This window comes from Daldinia caldariorum (assembly GCF_022478825.1).
Source record: "Daldinia caldariorum strain CBS 122874 unplaced genomic scaffold F4812scaffold_11, whole genome shotgun sequence".
Taxonomy (NCBI): Eukaryota; Fungi; Ascomycota; class Sordariomycetes; order Xylariales; family Hypoxylaceae; genus Daldinia; species Daldinia caldariorum.
In genome coordinates, this window is record NW_025953047.1 from 497381 (window position 1) to 518666 (window position 21286).

At 47.0% G+C, this 21286-nt stretch overlaps 9 protein-coding genes across 9 annotated transcripts; 6 read left to right on the forward strand and 3 right to left on the reverse strand.

Annotated features, from left to right (window-relative positions):
• Positions 1-249: 249 nt before the first annotated feature.
• Positions 250-2269, forward strand: F4812DRAFT_432672 (GTP-binding nuclear protein GSP1/Ran). The gene is made up of 7 exons (XM_047934553.1): positions 250-452; positions 581-698; positions 825-929; positions 1090-1182; positions 1256-1409; positions 1471-1676; positions 1732-2269. The coding sequence occupies exons 3-7, from the start codon at positions 870-872 to the stop codon at positions 1864-1866; spliced, it is 648 nt and encodes a 215-aa protein (XP_047789067.1). The 5' UTR covers positions 250-452; positions 581-698; positions 825-869; the 3' UTR covers positions 1867-2269.
• Positions 2270-2935: 666 nt separating this feature from the next.
• On the forward strand, positions 2936-6577 carry F4812DRAFT_64890 (calcium-transporting ATPase sarcoplasmic/endoplasmic reticulum type). Its single transcript, XM_047939270.1, has 4 exons — positions 2936-3169; positions 3259-3419; positions 3488-6114; positions 6174-6577. Exons 1-4 carry the CDS (start codon positions 3052-3054, stop codon positions 6259-6261), a joined length of 2994 nt encoding a protein of 997 aa, XP_047789068.1. The 5' UTR covers positions 2936-3051; the 3' UTR covers positions 6262-6577.
• F4812DRAFT_432678 (nucleophile aminohydrolase) lies at positions 6092-7926 on the reverse strand. Its single transcript, XM_047934554.1, has 4 exons — positions 7683-7926; positions 7594-7612; positions 7050-7501; positions 6092-6880 (listed from the first exon to the last, which is right to left on the reverse strand). Exons 1-4 carry the CDS (start codon positions 7683-7685, stop codon positions 6737-6739), a joined length of 618 nt encoding a protein of 205 aa, XP_047789069.1. The 5' UTR covers positions 7686-7926; the 3' UTR covers positions 6092-6736.
• A 246-nt stretch (positions 7927-8172) lies between these two features.
• Positions 8173-10146, forward strand: F4812DRAFT_432680 (GLUT4 regulating protein TUG-domain-containing protein). Its single transcript, XM_047934555.1, has one exon. It carries the CDS (start codon positions 8413-8415, stop codon positions 9952-9954), a length of 1542 nt encoding a protein of 513 aa, XP_047789070.1. The 5' UTR covers positions 8173-8412; the 3' UTR covers positions 9955-10146.
• Positions 10090-11337, reverse strand: F4812DRAFT_432682 (ribosomal protein L36e). Its single transcript, XM_047934556.1, has 4 exons — positions 11129-11337; positions 10778-10878; positions 10539-10620; positions 10090-10472 (listed from the first exon to the last, which is right to left on the reverse strand). The coding sequence occupies exons 1-4, from the start codon at positions 11183-11185 to the stop codon at positions 10392-10394; spliced, it is 321 nt and encodes a 106-aa protein (XP_047789071.1). The 5' UTR covers positions 11186-11337; the 3' UTR covers positions 10090-10391.
• Positions 11338-12337: 1000 nt separating this feature from the next.
• Positions 12338-16835, forward strand: F4812DRAFT_432686 (Dbl homology domain-containing protein). Its single transcript, XM_047934557.1, has 7 exons — positions 12338-13704; positions 13760-14086; positions 14175-14375; positions 14425-14643; positions 14694-14928; positions 14990-15214; positions 15270-16835. Exons 1-7 carry the CDS (start codon positions 12928-12930, stop codon positions 16139-16141), a joined length of 2856 nt encoding a protein of 951 aa, XP_047789072.1. The 5' UTR covers positions 12338-12927; the 3' UTR covers positions 16142-16835.
• F4812DRAFT_64966 (uncharacterized protein) lies at positions 16268-16652 on the forward strand. The gene has a single exon (XM_047939271.1). The coding sequence runs from the start codon at positions 16394-16396 to the stop codon at positions 16592-16594; it is 201 nt and encodes a 66-aa protein (XP_047789073.1). The 5' UTR covers positions 16268-16393; the 3' UTR covers positions 16595-16652.
• A 57-nt stretch (positions 16836-16892) lies between the features above and the next one.
• F4812DRAFT_432688 (shwachman-Bodian-diamond syndrome protein) lies at positions 16893-18436 on the forward strand. Its single transcript, XM_047934558.1, has 3 exons — positions 16893-17429; positions 17878-18001; positions 18069-18436. The coding sequence occupies exons 1-3, from the start codon at positions 17266-17268 to the stop codon at positions 18138-18140; spliced, it is 360 nt and encodes a 119-aa protein (XP_047789074.1). The 5' UTR covers positions 16893-17265; the 3' UTR covers positions 18141-18436.
• Positions 18437-19573: 1137 nt separating this feature from the next.
• Positions 19574-20804, reverse strand: F4812DRAFT_65029 (PRO41 protein). The gene is made up of 3 exons (XM_047939272.1): positions 20281-20804; positions 19905-20221; positions 19574-19836 (listed from the first exon to the last, which is right to left on the reverse strand). Exons 1-3 carry the CDS (start codon positions 20336-20338, stop codon positions 19774-19776), a joined length of 438 nt encoding a protein of 145 aa, XP_047789075.1. The 5' UTR covers positions 20339-20804; the 3' UTR covers positions 19574-19773.
• Positions 20805-21286: the final 482 nt, after the last annotated feature.

The window sequence follows — 21286 nt, forward strand, 5'->3', positions numbered from 1 at the left end:
GATACCACTCGTAAAAGGATTGAATGGTTGCTACGGAGAGCGATAGATGACTTTGCAAAATATGTTGGTACATAGCAACGCAAATCTCATTCAATTTACGAGACGCCACAGGGCGGATTTATAACAAATGTTTTGTAATGTCAGTGATTCACAATGATAAGGATGGGAGGTACCTAAGGCAGTGTTAAGGGAGAGAAACCAGAAAAGGCACCTATCAAATCAAGAAGTAAGTAAATATTTATGTAATTCCATCCACAGTCCATGCAGACAGGCCGCTCCTGACAATCTGGCAATCTGACAACCGTACATTTAAATCGTAAGTACACGACTGATAGAAAGACATAACCTTGTACCTTAATCAGCATTTTTTATTATTTACCTAAGTACTACCTAAGTACCTCTATCCTCTATCAATAGGTAATCCATCTGGAAGGTCCTTTCCTACCTCAAATGTGCGTCATTGTCGCCCATTCTATTAATGCCCAGAAGATCACGTGCTGCCCCGCAACCGTGCGCCCGATTTTTTTGATTTTTTTTTTTTCCCTGAGGGAAACCCAACCTTATTAGATCTTCTTGCCAGGTCCCGCCGCCTCTCGAAACTCTTTTAAAAAACATTAGTCCGCTCATCACTTCAACGACCGTTTTTACGATCACCCCCATACTATCCCTTCGTCATCTTCCACACTCGATAACATCAAGTACGTCCGCCTGCTCCCTGATATATCTTCCAACAATTCGCATCGAGGGTTCAAACTACCATCCTACACACTTTTTTTTTCCCTTCTAATATTTAAAGTCATTGCCCCCGCTAACGCCGAGCTTAGTCTTTTCCGTCTTCTGTTTACCTTACATCAACAGAAGATATCACAATGGCTACCGAGACGCCCACCTTCAAGCTCGTCCTTGTCGGCGATGGTGGTACTGGAAAGGTAAATACATTCATCTGCTCTATTTCGTCTATTCTATCTCGCCGCCTATCGACCTCTGTCGGTCTGCTGTGTTCTGTTTACTTCCTGCCTACCTGCGCATCATCTGCCCCGCCTTTTTCTCTTGATTGTCGACGAGCATGCTACTGACCGTGATTATTAGACCACCTTCGTCAAGCGTCATTTGACTGGTGAATTCGAGAAGAAGTATATGGCCACTCTTGGTGTCGAGGTCCACCCCCTTGGCTTCACGACCGTAAGTCGGATCCATCATCGCCTCGCCCTTTCGCAACCGTTCTATCTGGCGCAAAACATCTAACGATACTTAGAACTTCGGCAACATCACCTTCGATGTGTGGGACACTGCTGGCCAGGAGAAATTCGGTGGTCTCCGTGATGGTTACTACATCAACGGCCAATGCGGTATCATCATGTTCGATGTTACCTCCCGCATTACCTACAAGAACGTCCCCAACTGGCACCGTAAGTATAATAGAGATACGGCCTTCTTTTTATCCGTGCTTGGCTTACAATTGTATCACAGGTGATCTGGTCCGTGTCTGCGAGAACATCCCCATCGTTCTGTGCGGCAACAAGGTCGATGTGAAGGAGCGCAAGGTCAAGGCCAAGACCATCACCTTTCACCGAAAGAAGAACCTCCAGTACTACGACATCTCCGCCAAGTCCAACTACAACTTCGAGAAGCCCTTCCTATGGCTGGCCCGCAAGCTCGTTGGCAACCCTCAACTGGTAAGTTCACTTGCTTCCATTGATGTCAATATAGCTAATTTACTAACTTAATTAGGAATTCGTCGCTGCTCCTGCTCTGGCCCCCCCTACTGCCGTTGTCGACGAGGCTCTTCTCAAGCAGTACGAGGAGGAGATGAACACCGCTGCTCAGCAGCCCTTGCCCGGTGAGGATGAGGATGATGACTTGTAAATGAGTTACGATAAGAGGACACGACTGGTGGACAACGGTGGTTATGGTAATACTTTTGAGTTCGGAACGCATAGGGTGCTATTTGTGCGGGCTGATGCAGGACGGCTGCGCACGCTCTGGGTTGGGGGTCGATCACCTTTCATGGCCGTTGATTTCAGATGCATGGCTGCATTTGCAGCTTTCTAGATAGCAAATCCCCAAATAGACAGTTATATGACAAAGAATTGCAGTCTACTACTATCACTTCCAATATATGGGGATTCCTTTTTCTGCATGATCTTCGTAGGCAGAGGGAGTTTAGGTAGCTTATATTAGATACCTATGTACCTAGGTATGTATTAATCTGAATACCTAGGTTAGGTAATCGTATATAAACTTCGTTTAAATACATGTCATGCTTGCCTAAGGTACCTATCACATACTTACCTACCTATTTAGACCCCGGTGCGTTTATCTCCAGGTTTTTATCTTTTGAGTCTTGCAATTTTAGGTAGGTACATGGGTAAGTACATGTAGATATGTACTAGGTTGCAAGCTTATGATGCAAGTCATGGAAGTCTGTCCAATCGAAATCGATCTTGGGACTCTAAGATAGTGCTAGCGGCAGGCTTACTAGCGTCAGATTGGATTGGGGCTCGCACCTGGTGACCACCAGCTCTGCAGCTTCAGGGCCGCGTCCAGGGGTCATTCAGGGCTTATTCAGGGCCGAACAGTGATCGAAGCTACCTAGAACAATCGCTAAAATGCAAAAGTTGATAGAGAACACGTTGCCGAGTAAAAGGTCCACACATTCAACCTCATCCGCGACGATTTCTTTCCACCACAATCTATACATTTTTTTATACGGTTTTATACGGTTACCTACTTCGGACACATCTTTCGTCTACTCTGGTAGCCTCTTTTCCCATTTTTTTTTAGTGGCGACTTTTCAACAGGTTTTACTTATAGCGTAAAAGATATGTGGCATCTTTAAAGGGCCCATTCGCAAACCTCTCTTTCGCCCTATCGCCGACCCCTCTATCGATTCAAGTTCTCGATCGAGGTTCTTGCTTTCACTTTTGAATGCCCGTTGATAGATAGTGATTGTTTTTTTGCAATAAAAAGGTACCTCGTTGCATTTGTTTAGTCTTTTTTTACCAGGAAAAGATTTACTGCGGCGTCGTCTCGCTACCGTCGTCGGCCGCTATGGAGAGCGCCTTCGCGAAACCTACAGACGAGGTCTTGGCCGCTTTCAATGTAGACCCAAAGGCTGGCCTCGCAGATGAACAGATCGCCGAGTTGCGAAATAAATATGGAAGAAATTGTACGTTGTGCTGCGCAGAGAGAGGCTGGGAGGCAACCTGGTCGATCTGATTTTATATATGCTAATCTGTATGCTAACTTGGTATATAGCTATTCCTGAAGAACCACCAACTCCATTGTGGGAACTTATTCTCGAGCAATTTAAAGACCAATTGGTATTAATACTCTTGGGATCTGCGGCTGTCTCCTTTGTTTTGGCTCTCTTCGAAGACGAAGAAAGTGGCTGGAGCGCATTTGTCGATCCTTTGGTTGTAAGATTTACCTACCCACCCACTTCGTATCTTTGCGACCCATGAAGCTAACGTAGCTGGTTCTTAAGATTCTTACTATCCTCGTCCTAAATGCTGTCGTTGGTGTTTCCCAAGAAAGCAGCGCCGAAAAGGCGATCGCTGCGCTCCAAGAATACTCCGCGAACGTCGCCAGTGTGGTCAGGAATAATGGACATGTCTCGCGGATCAAGGCCGACGAATTGGTTCCTGGAGATATCGTCTCGGTTTCTGTTGGTGACAGGATTCCTGCCGACTGCCGTGTTATTGCGATCGAAAGCAACAGTTTCGCCGTGGACCAGGCTATCTTAACCGGAGAAAGCGAAAGCGTGGGCAAGGATGATGCTGTGGTTGTGAAGGATGAGAAGGCGGTCCTCCAGGACCAGGTCAATATGCTATTCTCGGGAACAACTGTCGTAACTGGTCGAGCTAAGGCGGTCGTAGTTTTGACTGGATCAAATACTGCTATTGGCGACATCCACGAGAGTATCGCGGCCCAGATCTCCGAGCCTACTCCCCTTAAACAGAAGCTCAACGATTTCGGCGACTCACTGGCAAAGGTTATTACAGTTATCTGTGTTCTCGTTTGGCTGATCAACATTCCTAACTTCGCGGACCCGAGCCACGGAAACTGGACCAAGGGTGCCATTTACTACTTGAAGATTGCCGTTTCTCTTGGTGTTGCGGCAATCCCCGAAGGTCTCGCTGTTGTTATTACAACATGTTTGGCTCTGGGTACCCGCAAGATGGCCGCCAAGAACGCTGTTGTCCGAAGCTTGCCATCTGTTGAAACTCTAGGAAGCTGCAGCGTTATTTGCTCGGATAAGACGGGCACTCTTACAACGAACCAGATGAGTGTGAGCAAGGTCGTCTACATAAATGAAGAGGGTACCGACCTAGAAGAACTTGACGTCGAGGGTACTACTTTTGCGCCAAAGGGAGAAATCAAGCATAACGGCAAAGTCGTGAGGGATCTTGCCCAAAGCTCAAGTACAATCCGTCAGATGACCGAAGTCGCTGCTCTTTGCAATGATGCTAGGCTCGTGTACGATACCCGCTCCGGTACTTTCTCTAACGTTGGTGAGCCCACTGAAGGGGCCTTGAGGGCTCTTGCTGAGAAGATTGGACCATGCGCACCGGCGAATTCGCGACTTGAAGACAGCGTTCACCACGCTAGCGGTTGGTACGAATCCAAATTCCCTCGACTCTCTACGTATGAATTCTCCCGAGACCGAAAAAGCATGTCTGTCCTTGTCCAAGCCGGTGACCAGCAAAAGCTCCTCGTCAAGGGTGCACCTGAATCCATTATCGAGCGCTGTGCGTTCACTCTGGTCGGTGCTAATGGCAAACGTGTTGGTATTGACAACAAGTTGCGCGATCTCCTCATGAAGGAGGTCGTCGAATATGGTAACCGTGGACTGCGAGTTATTGCCCTTGCTAGTTTAGATGATGTTGGATCCAACCCTCTACTCCAAAATGCCAAGTCGACAGCTCAGTACGCCCAGTTGGAACAGAACCTTACTCTGCTAGGTCTTGTCGGTATGTTAGATCCTCCTCGAACAGAGGTTCTTGGCGCCATCAAGAAGTGCAAGGATGCTGGTATCAGGGTTATCGTTATCACCGGTGACAACCGCAACACTGCTGAGAGTATCTGCCGTCAAATCGGAGTTTTTGGAGAATACGAGGACCTCAAGGGCAAGAGTTACACTGGTCGGGAATTTGACAATTTGAGCCCAAGCGAACAGCTGGAAGCAGCTAAGCACGCCTCTCTCTTCTCACGTGTGGAACCCAGTCACAAATCGAAACTTGTCGATCTCCTCCAGTCTCTCGGCGAGGTTGTAGCTATGACCGGAGACGGTGTTAACGATGCTCCCGCCCTCAAGAAATCTGATATAGGTGTTGCGATGGGATCCGGCACCGATGTCTCTAAGTTGGCTGCTGATATGGTTCTTGCTGATGATAACTTCGCTACTATCGAAGTTGCTATTGAGGAAGGCCGATCTATCTACAACAATACACAACAGTTCATCCGTTACCTTATCTCTTCGAACATTGGTGAGGTCGTCTCGATCTTCCTTACTGCTGCCCTTGGTATGCCGGAAGCCCTTATTCCTGTCCAACTACTATGGGTCAACCTGGTTACCGACGGTCTTCCTGCCACCGCCCTATCCTTCAACCCTCCTGATCATGATATCATGAAGAGACAGCCACGAAAGAGAGACGAAGCGCTCATTGGCGGCTGGTTATTTTTCAGGTATCTAGTCATTGGCGCCTACGTTGGTATTGCTACCGTTGCCGGATATGCTTGGTGGTTCATGTACAACCCTGAGGGACCTCAGATCAGTTTCTACCAGCTTTCTCATTTCCACCGATGCTCTTCTGAATTCTCGGAGATCGGATGCGAAATGTTCGGCAACGATATGTCCAAGGCGGCGTCGACCATATCACTCTCGATTCTTGTCGTCATCGAGATGTTGAACGCCATGAACGCTCTGTCATCTAGCGAGTCCTTGCTAACTCTGCCCCTCTGGGAGAACATGATGCTGGTCTACGCCATTGCTTTGTCGATGGCGCTCCACTTTGCACTCCTCTACACGCCTTTCCTCCAAACTCTATTTTCCATTCTGCCTCTGAACTGGAACGAATGGAAAGCGGTGCTTATCATCAGCGCGCCAGTTATGTAAGTTGAGCACATTTTACTGTATTTCATTTGTTACAGAAGATACTAACTTGTAATAGTGTCATCGATGAAATTCTCAAGGCCATCGAGAGGCAGTTCTTCATTCAGAAGACGACGGATGAAGTTGCGAAGGCTAAGGAGGCATAGGCAGATATAGATCCGAGTTCTACATAGACTAGAGTAGACGTGCCATACTGCATTAGGCGTATAAAAACTGCGCAATATAGAAATGTGTAAGAAATGCAGTGCATATATGAGACGAATGGAACGAGGAAGGACAGTGTCGTGTGAGATTTTTCATTGTGACATTCGCCGCCTTAAGCAAGGTTACTGCCCTTGATATTCGTATATTAAGGGGCCATTTAGCATTGTTATCGTATGCCTGCCTGCCTCTGTTCACCGTGTCCTATTGGCTCTACTCCCGCAGATGTATGTATTTTTCTAGTTTCCATATACCTTAGGTATTTTCTTGAAGTTAACAGGGGATACGACGAATCCACCTTGTTCGGATTACTATGTTAGATAGGTAGCTACCTTATCCGATACACATTTAGCAGATCTAGGATAATGACACAACACCCAAACTACCTAACCATGGTCTGCCTCTTAGTTTAGGTACTTCTTAATCTTGTCTGCCCTTCAATAATCGCTTGGTGACCTTGTTCTTTTCGATGATGTACACGTGCGCACCCCAGCCCGACAGAGCATCCCGATCTACGGCGCTGAGCAGAGCTTGGGAGATGGTCTCGAATAGATCTTCGGGAGCCTATGTTTATCAATCATGTATTAGTATGCCTGTTTTTTCTTATTTCTTCCGGTAGTACATTTAAAGAAGCTAGGGGGAATATATATATATATATATATAATAATAATAAATAATAAATAAAATAAGCAGCTTCATTGCTGTTGTAGTTAGTTAGTTTGTGAGAACTCACCAGGTCAGGCTCCCACAAGCTCTCGCACATGCCGAAGAGCTGCTCGGAGGCGGTGCCGCTGACGATGAAGTCCTTGGCGAAGTCGATGCAGCCGATGGAGTCGAAGCCGCAGATGAAGGGGGCGGCGGTCTTGGGGTCGAGGCCGGCGACGACGGGGCTGACGAAGTAGGGGCCGAAGCGGCGCTCGTAGAGGGAGGAGGAGACGAGGTTGGCGAAGGTGGTCGGGGCGATGTTGCGTTCCTCGCGCAGGCGGTACATGTTGACCTTGTAGCGGAACAGGTCCGACACCGTCGACACGTCCGTCGCGAGGCCGGTCAGCCCCAGGAACACGTCGCCGTACTGGAAGATCTTGGGGAAGTTGTTCGACACCGTGAGCGCTTGCAGGCCCAGGCGCAGGTCGCAGGCTATGGCTACGCAGTCCTTGCCTACCATGGCTACGCAGGCGCCGCCGTCTGTTGGGGAGGAGTTGTAACGATTAGTTTTATGTTTTCCATTTGAAAGACTGGAGGTTGGGACTGGTATGAAGGAAAGGAGGAGTGCGCACTTATAGAGAAGGGTGACGACTATTCATTTCGATATGTTAGCTTTGGTTGTTTCCTTGAGAGAGAGGGAGCTTGGATATATAGAGCTTACCATGGCGTCGAATGTGTGTGTGCTATTAAGAAATAAAAAAGAAAACGAAGACGACGAGACGAGACTTGGTATGAACCGTAATAATTAGAGGGGGTCGACTTGAGTTTTGGTGGTTTGCAGATAATGTTTCGTCGTCGAGTAGAGTAGCTGGTGAGGAATAGCTCAATGGGGCATAAACCGTAGGTGGGCTTCAAGTTGGTGGTGATGGCAGCTCAAAGGTACCCAGGACGTTAACGTTAGCATTAGCTTCGGCAAGGCAAACAACGTCTGGCGCGGCAGCTCAGCTCCAAACCAAAAGATCGGACTAGGTCAAGTCCGAGCAGCAAAGTACCTAGGTACCTAGCAAACATAGGACGGGTGCTCCGCTTGCCCCTCCATCCGATCAATTCAGATGGAAACCGCCAAGCGGGCCTGAGAGGCTGATGTAATCGTACTGTTACCTAGAAGAAGTAAATGTACTTACTATGTACACATGAGTACACATGACAGAGAGACACTGAAGGTACCTAACCTAGGCCTATTCTTTCATATTCTACAACCAATTTCTTCCAGTATTTCTTCATACCTACCTACACTACATATCTCTGTCCTTGTATGTACTCAAGCTTCTCAAAGTCGTCTCAACAATTTCAGCTGGAATAAAGAAACGCCCATCCCACAGTACATCACCTGCATCTCCAATACAAAAAGAACGTCGCCAGCCTAGAACAGAAATCCAATCCTACAACACATGGCGACTAACGTCAAAGTTGTGGGAACCGACCTTAAACAGGTGACCATTAAAGTCAATCCTGGAACCTACCTGACAGATGTCTTAGAGCAAGCTTGCGAGAAGCTCAAGGTCCCCTCCGACAGATATCTGTTCAAGTACAAGCAAAAGCAGCTGGACCTCTCCCAGACATTTCGAACCTCAGGTCTACCACCAGGAGCCAAACTCGAACTCATCGTCCGCTCCAACACTCCCTCCGCCATCAACGTCGCCTTACAATTCCCACCTCCCGAGTCAAACCTGTTTCCTCCCTCTGGCCGGGTGACGGAGAAGCTACCGAGTGATCTCACGATATGGCAGCTGCTGCGCCAGTTCGAGAGCGGCAAGTCGAGCCAGGGGAAGAACCTGAATATCACGGGGAGGGGCGTGGCGCAGACGAATAACGGTGCGGCCGCAGGTAGTGGCCAGCTGTATTACGAGACTCCGGTCCTGACGATCGAGAATAGGACGCTGTCGACCTTTGCAGACTTCCAGAAGACCCTGTCGCAGCTGGGATACAATTCTGGAGGTGTCCTGATACGTCTGTCTTTCCAGAAGACTGACAAGACGCTGGTGGATGCTATGGGAGAGATAAATCAATTCTTCAAGACTGGAGATGCGAATCAGCAAAAGGCACAAGAGTCTAATAGCGAACCCACGACGAATACCGAGGTGGCTCCATCAGCTGATGCCCCTCCCTCGGAAAGCGCAACGGGTGCTCCTTTAGCCGACAAGCAGGAGGCGGACGAACCTAAAACAGCTCAGAATGAGAGCACAGATTCTTCTTCCGCGGCGCAACCGCCCCAAACAGACGCCATGGACGTCGATCCCCCATCCTCTGATAACCGCCCTGTTACCATCTTTTCTGCGCCTGCTTCAGGTACACCAGCCGCAGCCTTGCGAGACGAGTCCGACGACGCCTTTGCGCCGCGCATCGAGCACGCGCAGGCCCACCAGAGGCTACTCAAGACCGCGGGCGAAAACAAGCGCCTCCTCTCAGACAAGGAACTCGAAGAAAAGGCCGCCGCCCAAGCAGCCAGGGTAGCAGCTGTCAAGTCCATCAAGATCAGGGTCCGCTTCCCGGACAACTTCTCCGCCGAGTGGCCCTTCGGCCCGGACGATACCGGCGCCACGCTGTACTCCGAGATCAGGAAGATCATGGCCAACGACGCCGCGCCGTTCAAGCTGGTCCTCCCCCCCGGCAAGACGGCGATCAGGGACGACAGCAGCCCCGCGAGCAGGCTCATCGGCGGATATCGCCTGAGCTCGAACACGCTGGTGAATTTCATGTGGGACGACAAGGTCCCCGCTGAGATCAGGAAGCAGCCCTTCTTGAAGAACAGCGCCGCCGGTCACGCGCAGAAAGTCGTCGTCCCTGAAGTTCCTGAGGTTGCCGACGAGGAGGAGGCAACTCCTAGCAACGCTACTACTAACCCGTCAATACCCGCGTCCAAGCCGAGAGGCGACGGCGACGGGTCTGGGTTCAAGAAACCTAAGTGGCTAAAGGGGTTTGGGAAAAAGTGACATGAGTTAGTTATTCATGAATGATGTTCCACAGGTTTAGCTTAGAATTAGGGAATCAATATCCGCTCGGAGTTCAGGCAGCATTATCAAGGAGATTCTGTTTCACTTGGCATATTTTCACTAAGAGGCACTTGATTTTTTGAAATGAAATGAATATAATTTGGCTTCCCAAATCAAGATTCTTAAGTCTTGTTTCCCACTTGTGCCGTAGGTACATGGGGATTTTGGGGAGATAACTTTGGCTATGGCTATGACAAAGCTACCTATCCATTTGTTCGTACCGATCCTCCGTAAATCATCAATGCTGTCGAGAAAGACGGACGCCAGACCTCATGCCGAACATGTTTTTGCTTCCTTCTTTTCCTCTCTCATTTCCTTGACGCCCCAACCTTGTTGTTAAACCGCCGTTAGGTAATTCCGCTCGAGATTCACGTCGTTTAGTGACCGGCTCTGCGGGACTCGGCGATGACGCGCTGGAGCTCGTCGACCTTCTTCTTGGCACGGACGAAGGTACCGAGCTAGAGAGATGGGTTAGTTTTGTGATTGATATCAATGAGTAAATGGAGTAGATGATTGTTACGTACCCGCTTCTTGGCTAGCTTACGGGCACGCTTGTCCTTGCTGTTTCGTAGCAGTTCAATGACTCGGCGCTCATAGGGAGCAAGACTGGAAGTAAAATTGACTGTTAGCAATCTGAAAACAACTCTTCAAGGCTGTTCAAAGCCATGTCTGTCTGAAAATTACATAATACCCTCCTCCTGCGGATCAATAGACAGACAGAAGAATTTGGGAGATGTTGTAAAGAAAGATAACGGTAACTTACCCAGCAACCTCCTTGACGACGTCACGAACGAAGGCCGTGCGCTTGCTGAGGTGGCCCTTGGTTCGCGAGACACGAGGCTTGACGACGCGAGGGGTGGTTTTCTATAAAGTACCGAGAACGGGGAATCCCAAAAGTCAGCCCATTGTCCATCGTCTGCTATATTGCATATATAAAATTTATATATGCGAAAGAACAAATTTTTTTATGTTTTTTTTTTTTTTTGCAAGAGCAGAGATCCTCCACGAGGTGAGACGGGCGGAAACGACTCTTGTTGTCGTCTTCTTTCGCAATATAGAAAGAAGAAGAAGAAGAAGAGAAAAAAGGGCGAGGTGGTGCTGGTGTTCATCTTACATGGCCGCGGTTGAGACCGATGGTGAGCCCGGTACGGGCTGGCGCTTCCTTTGCCATCGCGGAAGTTGGGTTTTTGGGTGGTTTGGGGTGGTTGATGGCTGTTGGGTTAGTAAATTTCGCGGTGGGAAGAGAAAAAAAAAAGAGAAAAAAAGAAGGTTATGAAAATTTCCTAGCCCGAAATTTTGCAATTGAGAAGCGGGCCAGAGAACATGCGGGTTTGTGGGTGTGGGGGCAGATGCGAAAGAATTAAGCGAATTTTTGGCGCTAAGGTTTTATTGGCCAGCCTTGTCTCCGCCCGGGAGTGATTTATGAATCAGGTGGTCTGTGCATTATATCGGTGGGTCACAGTATGTACCTAGGTACCTTATAAGGGGCTACCTAGCAAGCAAGCATTCTCAAGGGAGGCAGAAAGGGCAAACATTGATAGATGACTTATTATTTTACCTTCTTAGCTGAGCTGATTTAGTGCCTCTAGAGACTACTATGTAGAGAGCAAAAAAATATGCTCCTTACTACCATTGCCGATATGATTTCTTTTAATTATCTCCGACCGGTCTTGATTCTGCCGCTTTTATTCTACATACCTAGTGCATGCAGTGCATCTCCCCTCTGTTTACTTCCCTTTCGTACCTATGGCATAGATGGCACATACATACCTACCTAACATAGTATTTCAGGTAAGGTAGCACCGACTCACCGACGGTGTCGATTCTTGTACAGAAAAGGCCGTATTCAAAATCGTATTCATGCTACCACGGTATAAAAAAAGGTGATAGATGCATGCATCGCACTACTGCACTAGGTACTCGTATTTTTCTTATCTTTTTTTTTCATCTCATCGTATCTCCATCTCATTTCTCTCTCATCCCAATCTCATCCTCCCATCCTCCCCAATCCGTTTTCATAACTACAGTTGTTATTAATGACATCATACGAAATGAGAATGATTTGAACCATTTTACGATCTTAGATGAATGACAGCATAGCTCAGGAAATTGAAAAAAAAAATGTGGATCGCTATTTTGCACATCGGAATGTCGCTAGTTATCAGCTTTACGATATGACGCAACTTTTTAAGGTTGTGTCACCACGGGAAGCTTTTGGTGAAAGAAGTGCTATGCCTGTTACGCCTGTACGCCTAAGGTAGACAGATAGAGCAAGCTTAGGTGCGCTAAAAAGTCAACTAGTAAAATGTCGTGTCACCTCATAAACATTGAAACCACCCGATTAAAACATATCCATTTACGAAACCTCGTCCGAGACGTAGGTAGGAAAGAGCTGCTCGCAGCCAGCCCTTTTTATCTTTTTTTTTTTAATAACATACTAGACTACCTAGATTTTTGCATAAGCTACCTAGATACAAACAATTGTTTTGATAAGCAATTGTTGTTTTCTTTTTCTTTGCTTTGTTCTATCCCCCACCGGCCCCATTCGCTACTGCTGCTGTCCAACTTCTTTCCCTTCGCAGGCTCGAAGTCAGCTCAGCGCTGCTTTCACTCGTTCGAGGTTCCCCATCTCTGTCTCTCTCTCTTTCTCTCTACCAGTTCTTCCAATGCTAGGGTACTAGGGTACTGCATGTCCTAACTTGCAGTATCACCTGCATTAAACATGCTCCTAAGGGGAGACACGTCGTCTTCCACCTCATCTACCACTACTACTACATAGTTCTCTTGTTGTTGTTGTTGATCATTATGTTTTGAATCGAAGTCCCTGGTCTGTTGGTTTTGGTGTCTTGGGTGAACAAATTTTGCATCTTCACTATTTCTTGGTCCGCATTTCTTGGCCCGCTCTTCATCACCATGCCCTTAGCCGTCTTGAACAATGATTCTCTTCGACCGTGTTCACATACTACTAGTTCCCTACGCGTTGCCGGCCATACCAATTGGACAGCAGCTCTGAAGCTGAATCGTACCGCCCCCGATTTAGGTCTAAACTTTGAAGATCCCGATGTATTTCGTAACGACTGCGAAGAGGCCTGGAAGACGTTGGATAATATAGCTGCCCTTGGTTTAACCTTAGAGAATAACGAAGAAGAAACGACACGTTCGACTGAACTTCCTAAACTTACTTTCGAAAATGACGGGTCCGGTGCTGGATCTTCCGAAACTCCCTCACCGCCGGTAGGCCCATTCCACAAGTGGATGAAGAACTTACACAAGCGAGCACATCGTCCCATATCCCGCCGCAGTCGTAGTCGGCCCGAGTCTTTTCCTGAGTTTTCAGAACATTCGCTCGAATATGAAGACTTATCTACCGATGGCCACAGGAAATCCTTTTCCGATTCCTCTTTTAGATTTGTTACGGCTGTCAGAAGCGCCAGCGTCAGTCTTGCGAGTGCTAGTGTGATTACCCGCCCAAGGAGATATGCTACACGATCATCATGCCATAGCAGGGCAGATCTTAGCAGCAGAGGATCGACATCGGGGCCGCGGTACTCCGAGGACAGTACATGTCTTGAGCGGACAGCATCAAACGACTCGGGTGTAACCGAACGACTGCTTCAAAGGCGACGTATCCTAGAGGAAATAATAAACACGGAGGAAAGCTATATTGGAGACGTCAAGTTCCTCATGAACGTGTGTACAAGCCCTGTCGGTCTATTCCTAAGTTTCTAATACTAATTTCACTCAGGTCTATGTCACCATCTTAGCTTCTATACCGTCGCCGCATATGGGGCTTCGCTCTTCGATCAACCGTAATCTAACGGATATTGTTGAGTTACATGAAGAGATTCTCGGCGAACTTCATAAGGTAGTACCTAACTCCGAGTACACACAACCCGAGTGTATTCCGGTTGCCATAAAACCGCCATCTTCTTCTAAAAGCCATAACCGCTGGCGTAGTCTCGACTCTACTCCGGAGGAAGATGAGGGCGCTTTTAGTTGGCTCCAGAGCATGCCTAGTGTGGTAGCTGAGCCGACTATTGCAGCCGAGGTAGCTCATGTATTTGGCAAAAGGGTATGTGTACATTTTTGAACCGTAGTTCTATTTCATCTTCTCTGTCCTACTTCAACCTAGTCTCGGAGCTATACTGACATTATGGCAGATGAATCGATTCTTCATCTATGAAGAATATGGTGCAAAATATGAGATGATGATTAAGGACGTGGCATCCGCTCATAGGACATTACCTGAATGGGAGATGTACCAAAAAGGGCTGGAAGCCTTAGCAGCTTCTTTAGGCGCCACCAACTATCATCTCGATCACTCCAGGAAATCCTTGACTATCGGCGATCTCTTGGTTAAGGTAAGCTATGATGTTGCTTTGTTCGAAGAGATTCGCTAATAGCAAGAAGCCAATCCAAAGGATATGTAGATATCCTCTCCTATTTGCCGAACTTCTCAAGTATACACCCGTATGTGACTGTCCGACCTCACATATGGAAATCGAGAATGTTCTCATACGGCTGCGCGAGGCAACAGCCGAGATCAATCGAGCCGCCGACGATCCACGAATGAAAACCACTATAGAGCAGACCTGGCTACTTCAGGATCGACTTGTGTTCCCAAATCAGGCATGTATCGTCAACCCCTTTAATTATATTTATTTCTAACTGAGCAATAGAAGCTCGACGCGGCTTCGAAAACTGCCATTCGTTCCTTTGGACACATCCGTCTATGCGGCGCCTTACATGTGTGCTGGCAGACCAAAGACGGCGTGGACGGTGCATATATGGTCACGCTCCTCTACAAGGACTGCTTATGCCTTGCTACAGCCAGCCGGACGGATCAAATATATACCATTCAGGCTTGCATCAGTCTAAATGATATAAAGGTTGAAGAAGTGGACAATGGCCGAGGTAGGCACTCCCAACTTACATATCTGTTTGCTTTATTCTCTCTTGTGCTAACCAGGTTAAGGCATTCAATGTCACACCGCCCCCTTCTCCTGGAAGCTCGTTTTCGAATGTGACCATCAACTCTATGAAGTTATCATGACAGCTTGTTCTCCAAAGGAAGAACAGGAGTGGCGTAGTCGCCTTACCCGACCCAACTCAATTGAATCGTATGAATTATCGGAACCTACATTCTACAGCTCAATCTCGCTCGACATAAAAAGCCTTGGAACGATATTTGGAAAACCAGGTAGGCACGGAATTTACCGCTGGGGGCTTAATATATATTCTAACTGTGTCCATAGGCACCGTTGCTCGTCGTCTTTCCATTCATAGGGCCACTACTGTTGGACCAAAATCGCCATTGTGTCAGGTCATACTTAAGAATACGAGCACGATGAAAGATAATTCATCGTCAACACCCCCGCAAATTAATCGCTCTCAATCTCTGCTGACGACCAACTCTCGCATCCCGGTGCTTACCCCTTCTCGAGGGGAGCGGGCTCGTCTTGAGGCTTTGTTAGCCGATGTCTGGAGTCGTAAGGTGCTACCTTTCCCCGGCATAACATATCGATCGAAAAGCGAGCACCTTGTCCGCAGCTCAGCTTCGACTGTCATGCGAAAGCTGAGCGTTGCAAGCATCACCAGCTCTTTTGCGAAGCGTTCCATAAGTGCTACTAGTATACCGAAGTCGAGCGAAGAAGAGCTCCCACACTACAATGGCTCCGTTGATAACCTTGCCCGTCTAAACAGCGACAAGCCAAAGTGTAGGCTACTGAGGGCCAGCACAACCGATGGAGATATTAAACCAAGGCTTCCGATGATTCGGGATGAGGCTGAGCATGCCAATAGTCCCGACCCAGATAATTCAACGACGGTAAAGGTGGATGCTTTGAAGCTCGACTTGGATTGGTTGGAAGATGAAATAAGCGCTCACACATTTCGGTCATCGCCATCATCTAAGCACGCTCGACGAGATAGTAGACAGACGACCTTATCAGCAGGGTCTTCACCGTCGTCCATTGGGGACGAAGATACCATTTACCACGGACTTGGAGCGAAACATCGTCTACACGAAACATTAACTAATGTTAGGCCTACACACCATAAGTGGGCAGGAGTCGGCGCCATCAACAAAGGTTTGGTGGCGTCTAGCATCCGTAGCTTTTTTAGATGAGGGAAGGCAACTTCAATAATTCGGTAGCGCAGGGTTGGGTATGGTATAGATACATGGTCTGGACGGCTTTTGGCTTGGGATTATACCATTCTTTTGCTTTTTTTTTCTCTCTCTCTCTTTCTCTTTACGATGACATTCAATCGGTACTGGATTCCGTACAACGCTTTGCTTTTTTCGCCAATTGCCTCGTCAGGCTTACGGACCTAGAGAGACTATGATTATACCCCGGAGCAAATTTAGTTAGGTAGAGCAATGGAAGTTCTGGTGTTACTTGCGAGCGGAAGTTTATTTTATTTTTCTTTTTTTCTTTTTCTTTTCTCTCCTTTCGAAGCGATCAACTGCCAAACCAGCGGTTATGCCGTTAATTCCGGAAACTTAGTAATAATAATATGCTGTTTATCTCATGGAATGCATTTTTACTTGGCTGCTCACTACTGGTTTGCTGTTATGTAGTGCCGATATGCAAGTCGGTATACTATTTGGGTGACATCCGGTAGCTCTCCAGTATGATGTAGTGGGAGGTACCAAAAAAACTAAGGCTCGGCTCTTAACTATTATAAGATATGCCTCTAATATAGCGTGTTCTTTCTATTCTGTTCCAGAGCTTTCGTATTAGCCTTAGGTTGCATGTATAAATTAATATGTAAATGTACAAAAAGGATCATTTGCACTTTGGTAAATACATTAACTAGAGGGGCTAAGACAGACAAAGAGCATCTACTGTGTAAATTGACTTGTTGATCCCTGTCGTAAGCTCCGCCTGTGACGTAAGTCATTCTCGCGGGGGAGCTGACGCAGGAACAAACGGTGTTTGTACATAGTACGTAAACCAAAACATATATGTAAATGATGACGTAGGTGCTGCTGAACAGCAAGAGCATGCCACATGATGATCGAATGTGCAACTCGCCAGGGAAACAGCAGCTCTTCCGGTAGCGTATTTGAAGCTTCGATAGCCTGGAGCTTATTTCATATTCTTTCCCTCTGCTTACAATCTTCTTTACTAGAAACCACCGTTTTTGATACCCACGAACTTTGACGAACTTCACACCAAATACCAATTCGACCTTACCTATTCCTAATCAACATTCAAACATTCAAAACATCAGTACAAATCGCCCAACATGACCAAGGGAGAAGCTGTCCAAGTCAAGGTCCACTACAAGGGCAAGGAAGACGACTACGTCATCTTCATCGACGACTACCAGACCTACAAGAAGTGGAAGAGCGATAAGTCCACTCCTATGGCTCACTTTATCTCTTCCTTTAAGATCTTCGTAACACACAAGTAAGTTGTTGCTTCGGCATATATACCTTTATTTCCCTTTCGGTCATCCGTCATCCCCAGCATAATATCCATCCCCTTTACCTCTTTTGTTAGAGACATTGGGCTAGATATATATAAATATACGCATATATCAGCCATAATGGAAAGTAGCATTAAAAAGGCGGGCTGTCGTAACGCAATGCTGTTCGCCAACCGCCTTCGCCAACCTCTAAGCCGCCCCGGCGCTTACGAGCTGAACCGGTGCTACCAACCCTCCATCTCTGTAACAGTCGGCCTCAGGGCGTGCGACCCGGGTCGCGGCATCCCGAAAAATTATGAACCAACAAGTCGATAAGTTCGGATTTTGTCATAGACGCCAGGATCCGACACCGACTCCTTCTCATACATGCACGCCCCCAATACATTTATACAGTTTTACCACGGGCGGCTAACATAGCATATTCAACAGACAAGGAGCTCAGGGCCAGATTGACGGTGCATCCAGGGCCATGCTAGAGAATGAGTTCGGTATCTCCGACCCGGAGGAGGTGATCAAGTACATCCTAGAGTCGGGCGCTGTCCAGGAGACTGAGGTAGGCCTATCGCCCTCTTGACCTTGAAATAGAGAATCGGGCGATTGCTAACAATGAACCGCTCCAGTTCACCGACCGCCAAGGACACAAGAACGATGGCAAGACGATTGTTATTGTCCCTGGTCAGGTTACCAGATAAATAAGCATTATGATTTAACTTACCGGCAGCGCCTGGTACGACCTGCGGCGCTGCTCTATCGCACGACGTTAGTTAGTTGGGAGAGCGGTGTTCAGGCACGTTGGGGGGGGGGGGGGGGTAACATTGGTCAAGTGTTACAATGATTTACACCAACCAACGTGAGAATGCGGGTGTAATATCCACAGAATAGCAATCAATCATGGGCTAGTTGACGAGGAATATGATCGCGATTGGATCTACAAGATAGTCGTAGCTAGCGACATACGAAATCTTAATGAAAGAATTCGCATAATGCGCACCTCTAGCTTACCTCGTAGTGAATATGTACCTATGTAGGTATGTCGAAGATATCTGATATCTTTTAACTAACCTGCCTCTGTCAGTTTAAGTTGAACTAATCCGACCCTGGCCCAAATCTCCGGCCGAGCCTCATCTCTCATCCACATGGTCGGCGTTTCGCAACCCGGTCAATTTATCGGTATCTGAAACCGCGAAGTCTAGATCCACGCGACGCTGATGCTTACCCCGTGAAAAATAAAATTTAGAGTAAAGTAAAATAAAATAAACATTAAGACGAAAGTTTTATTACTCCTTTTTTTTTCGTCTCAACCGTGGAACGACTATCTTGTGTGTGTGTGTGTCTGGAGTCTGTTTCCGTTTCCGTTTCCTAGGGAAGGGGGGAAGTTGAATACGAGATTGTGCTAGGTTTCACAACTCTTGGTATTTTATCTATCTATCTATGTAAGGTAGGTAGGTTGCGGATTATGGACTTACTGTATCGCACTGCAGTAGGATATACATAGGAATAACACGGATGATGGATGTACCTGATGTTTGAGATGTTGCGCGGTTAGTGAGTGTATTGTGCAAAGTATGTTATGCATGGTATGTATGTATTTGGTGGCTCTATTTTTTACGCCCCTCGATTCACTGCCACCCCCAGCGCCAAAAGGGTGCTTCCGAAGCAGGTAGGTATTCGCATACTATGTATAGTAGGTTAGGTGCTTCTAATGTACAATACAATACATCTGTTGTGTGCGTAGTAATCGTATCCCGTTTCCTCAATATCTACTTCGTAAGAGTCATTCCCTCTTCGTCCTTCTCGCGTACTATTCCCCCTGACCTGAAGGAACCCTTCAAAAATTCGTAAATTCAAAAATCCAAAGAATATAAGATGAAAAATAAAAGCCAGTATAATACAGTGTGTTGTACAATGCTTCGCGTAAAATGCCATAATTCGACCGGGGACCAAGGGATCCAAGTAAGATGATTTCAATATATGCTTTTCTTCGTTATTTAATAGTGATGATTATATATATATATATACGTCTGTATGTATTGCATATGCATTTGTTGTCGGGGGGTATTTTATTTCATTCCTGAGAAGGAGAAATAAGAGCTAGATCTTTTTTCTTTTTGCTCATACGTAACGGGTATCTCGCTTCCTCCCTTCCTCACATTAGGGGTATATTGCGAATATTAGCACCCACGTTAAAGAAACTAGGGGAGCGTGTGTACCTAAGGTACGTTAAAAGTAAGGGAAAAGGAGAGGGCTAAGTTGCCGTATAAAACACGACCCCTAGGTATAGGTATATTTGCTTCGTCGAAAGTAAGGTTAATCGCCGTTCTACCTTTACGCTTTGGATCCCCCGGAACGACCTCGCTCTGGTAGAGTCCATGGTTTGGCACATACAATCTAGTTGATAGGTTAGCTTTCGAATACTTCAAGGCCTTAAACAGGTAGGGAAATGAGTAGTAACATACCTCGCCTTCACTGTATGCCCAAAAGTAAACCATCATCGCTACCAGATAATAAATTGCAGCGTTGGTGCCCTGGTAGATAAGAATCGCGGCGAGTGCTGCCAGTGGATATGTGGCGAGACGAGCCTCCATGCTCCGATGAATCGAGGTTCCGGCAAGAAGATTTAACGGCCATTCCCAAGCGAATATCACTATACCTAAAATTAGGTTTATAATTTGCAACGCCGGGACCGGTTTAACGGCCGGATCTAATGATTTCGTCAGGAAGTCGAAGAATATCTTAGGCCAGAAGAACGCTTCGAGTGCCGCAGCTATTTGATCTGGAAATTTGTGTTAGCAGAGTTGCAATATTTTCCGTATTATCCCATGAACCACATACAAGCTGAAGCTGTAAGCACGATGAGTCTGGCCCAATGGTTCTTGATGAGTCTTCCCATTTTGACAATTCCTTCTTAGAATCTCTTAATAAAATTGGTCCTCTTTTTTTTGCTCTTCGAAAATCCCAAGGCTCTTTCTTGCCTTAGTACTTTTCTCCTTCTTCCTGAAGTCCCAAATGATCCCAAGCGCTCAGTCCCTCTTTTAGAATCCAAACAAAACACACACCAGGTGCAAACGAATGTCGACTAGCGAGCGAGAGAAGATAGAACCACCTCGAAAAAAAAATCGACAGTCGTGAGAAGTGAATGGAAATGCAAGGTAGCCGGACCTGCTTGGCGTAGAATACAACAATCGGTATTAAAGAAGGGTAGATCGACGGCGAGTGCACAGCGCTGACAGCCAAAAAGGAAGAAGAAAAAAGGAAAAGAAGAAGAGATGAGGACCAATTGGTAATATTCAAGCCCGGATGGGGCTCTGGGAAAAGCTATATCGTAGGCCGGGCAGCCTTAGCTCTTAATCCCCTACCGGGAGACTGTGCTCCCGTGGAGGGAGTCTCGTGTCAGGACCGACTGATCTAAGCCGGGGTAGTGGTAGTGTTCCTGACGTTTCTAGGCCGACGGTGCTAAGCTTCGTATGAAACCCACGTTCTTGAGATCTTGTCTATAACGCCAGCAGGCATCCGAGCGGCATCGAAAATCTTCAAAGATATGCTTATGGCCTAGTGTGGCCCCTGCCTAGGAATTGATATGATATAAGGATCCACAACTTTATCCGGCAGTAGACTGTCAACTGGGTTGAGGCGATATAAAAGAGCAAGGTAGTGTTTGAGATCGTATCTTTAAGGGTTCGCAGCTGATCCACAATGTCATAATTTCATAACTCGTCCAAGTCGTTTAGTACCGGGGCTTTATGAAGCTCAAGCTCGTCGCATTAGAAAAGGTTTGAGGATCAAACAGGGCGATGATACATAGGAGGCGTCCCGAGTTTTCTTCATGTATGAAAGGGGA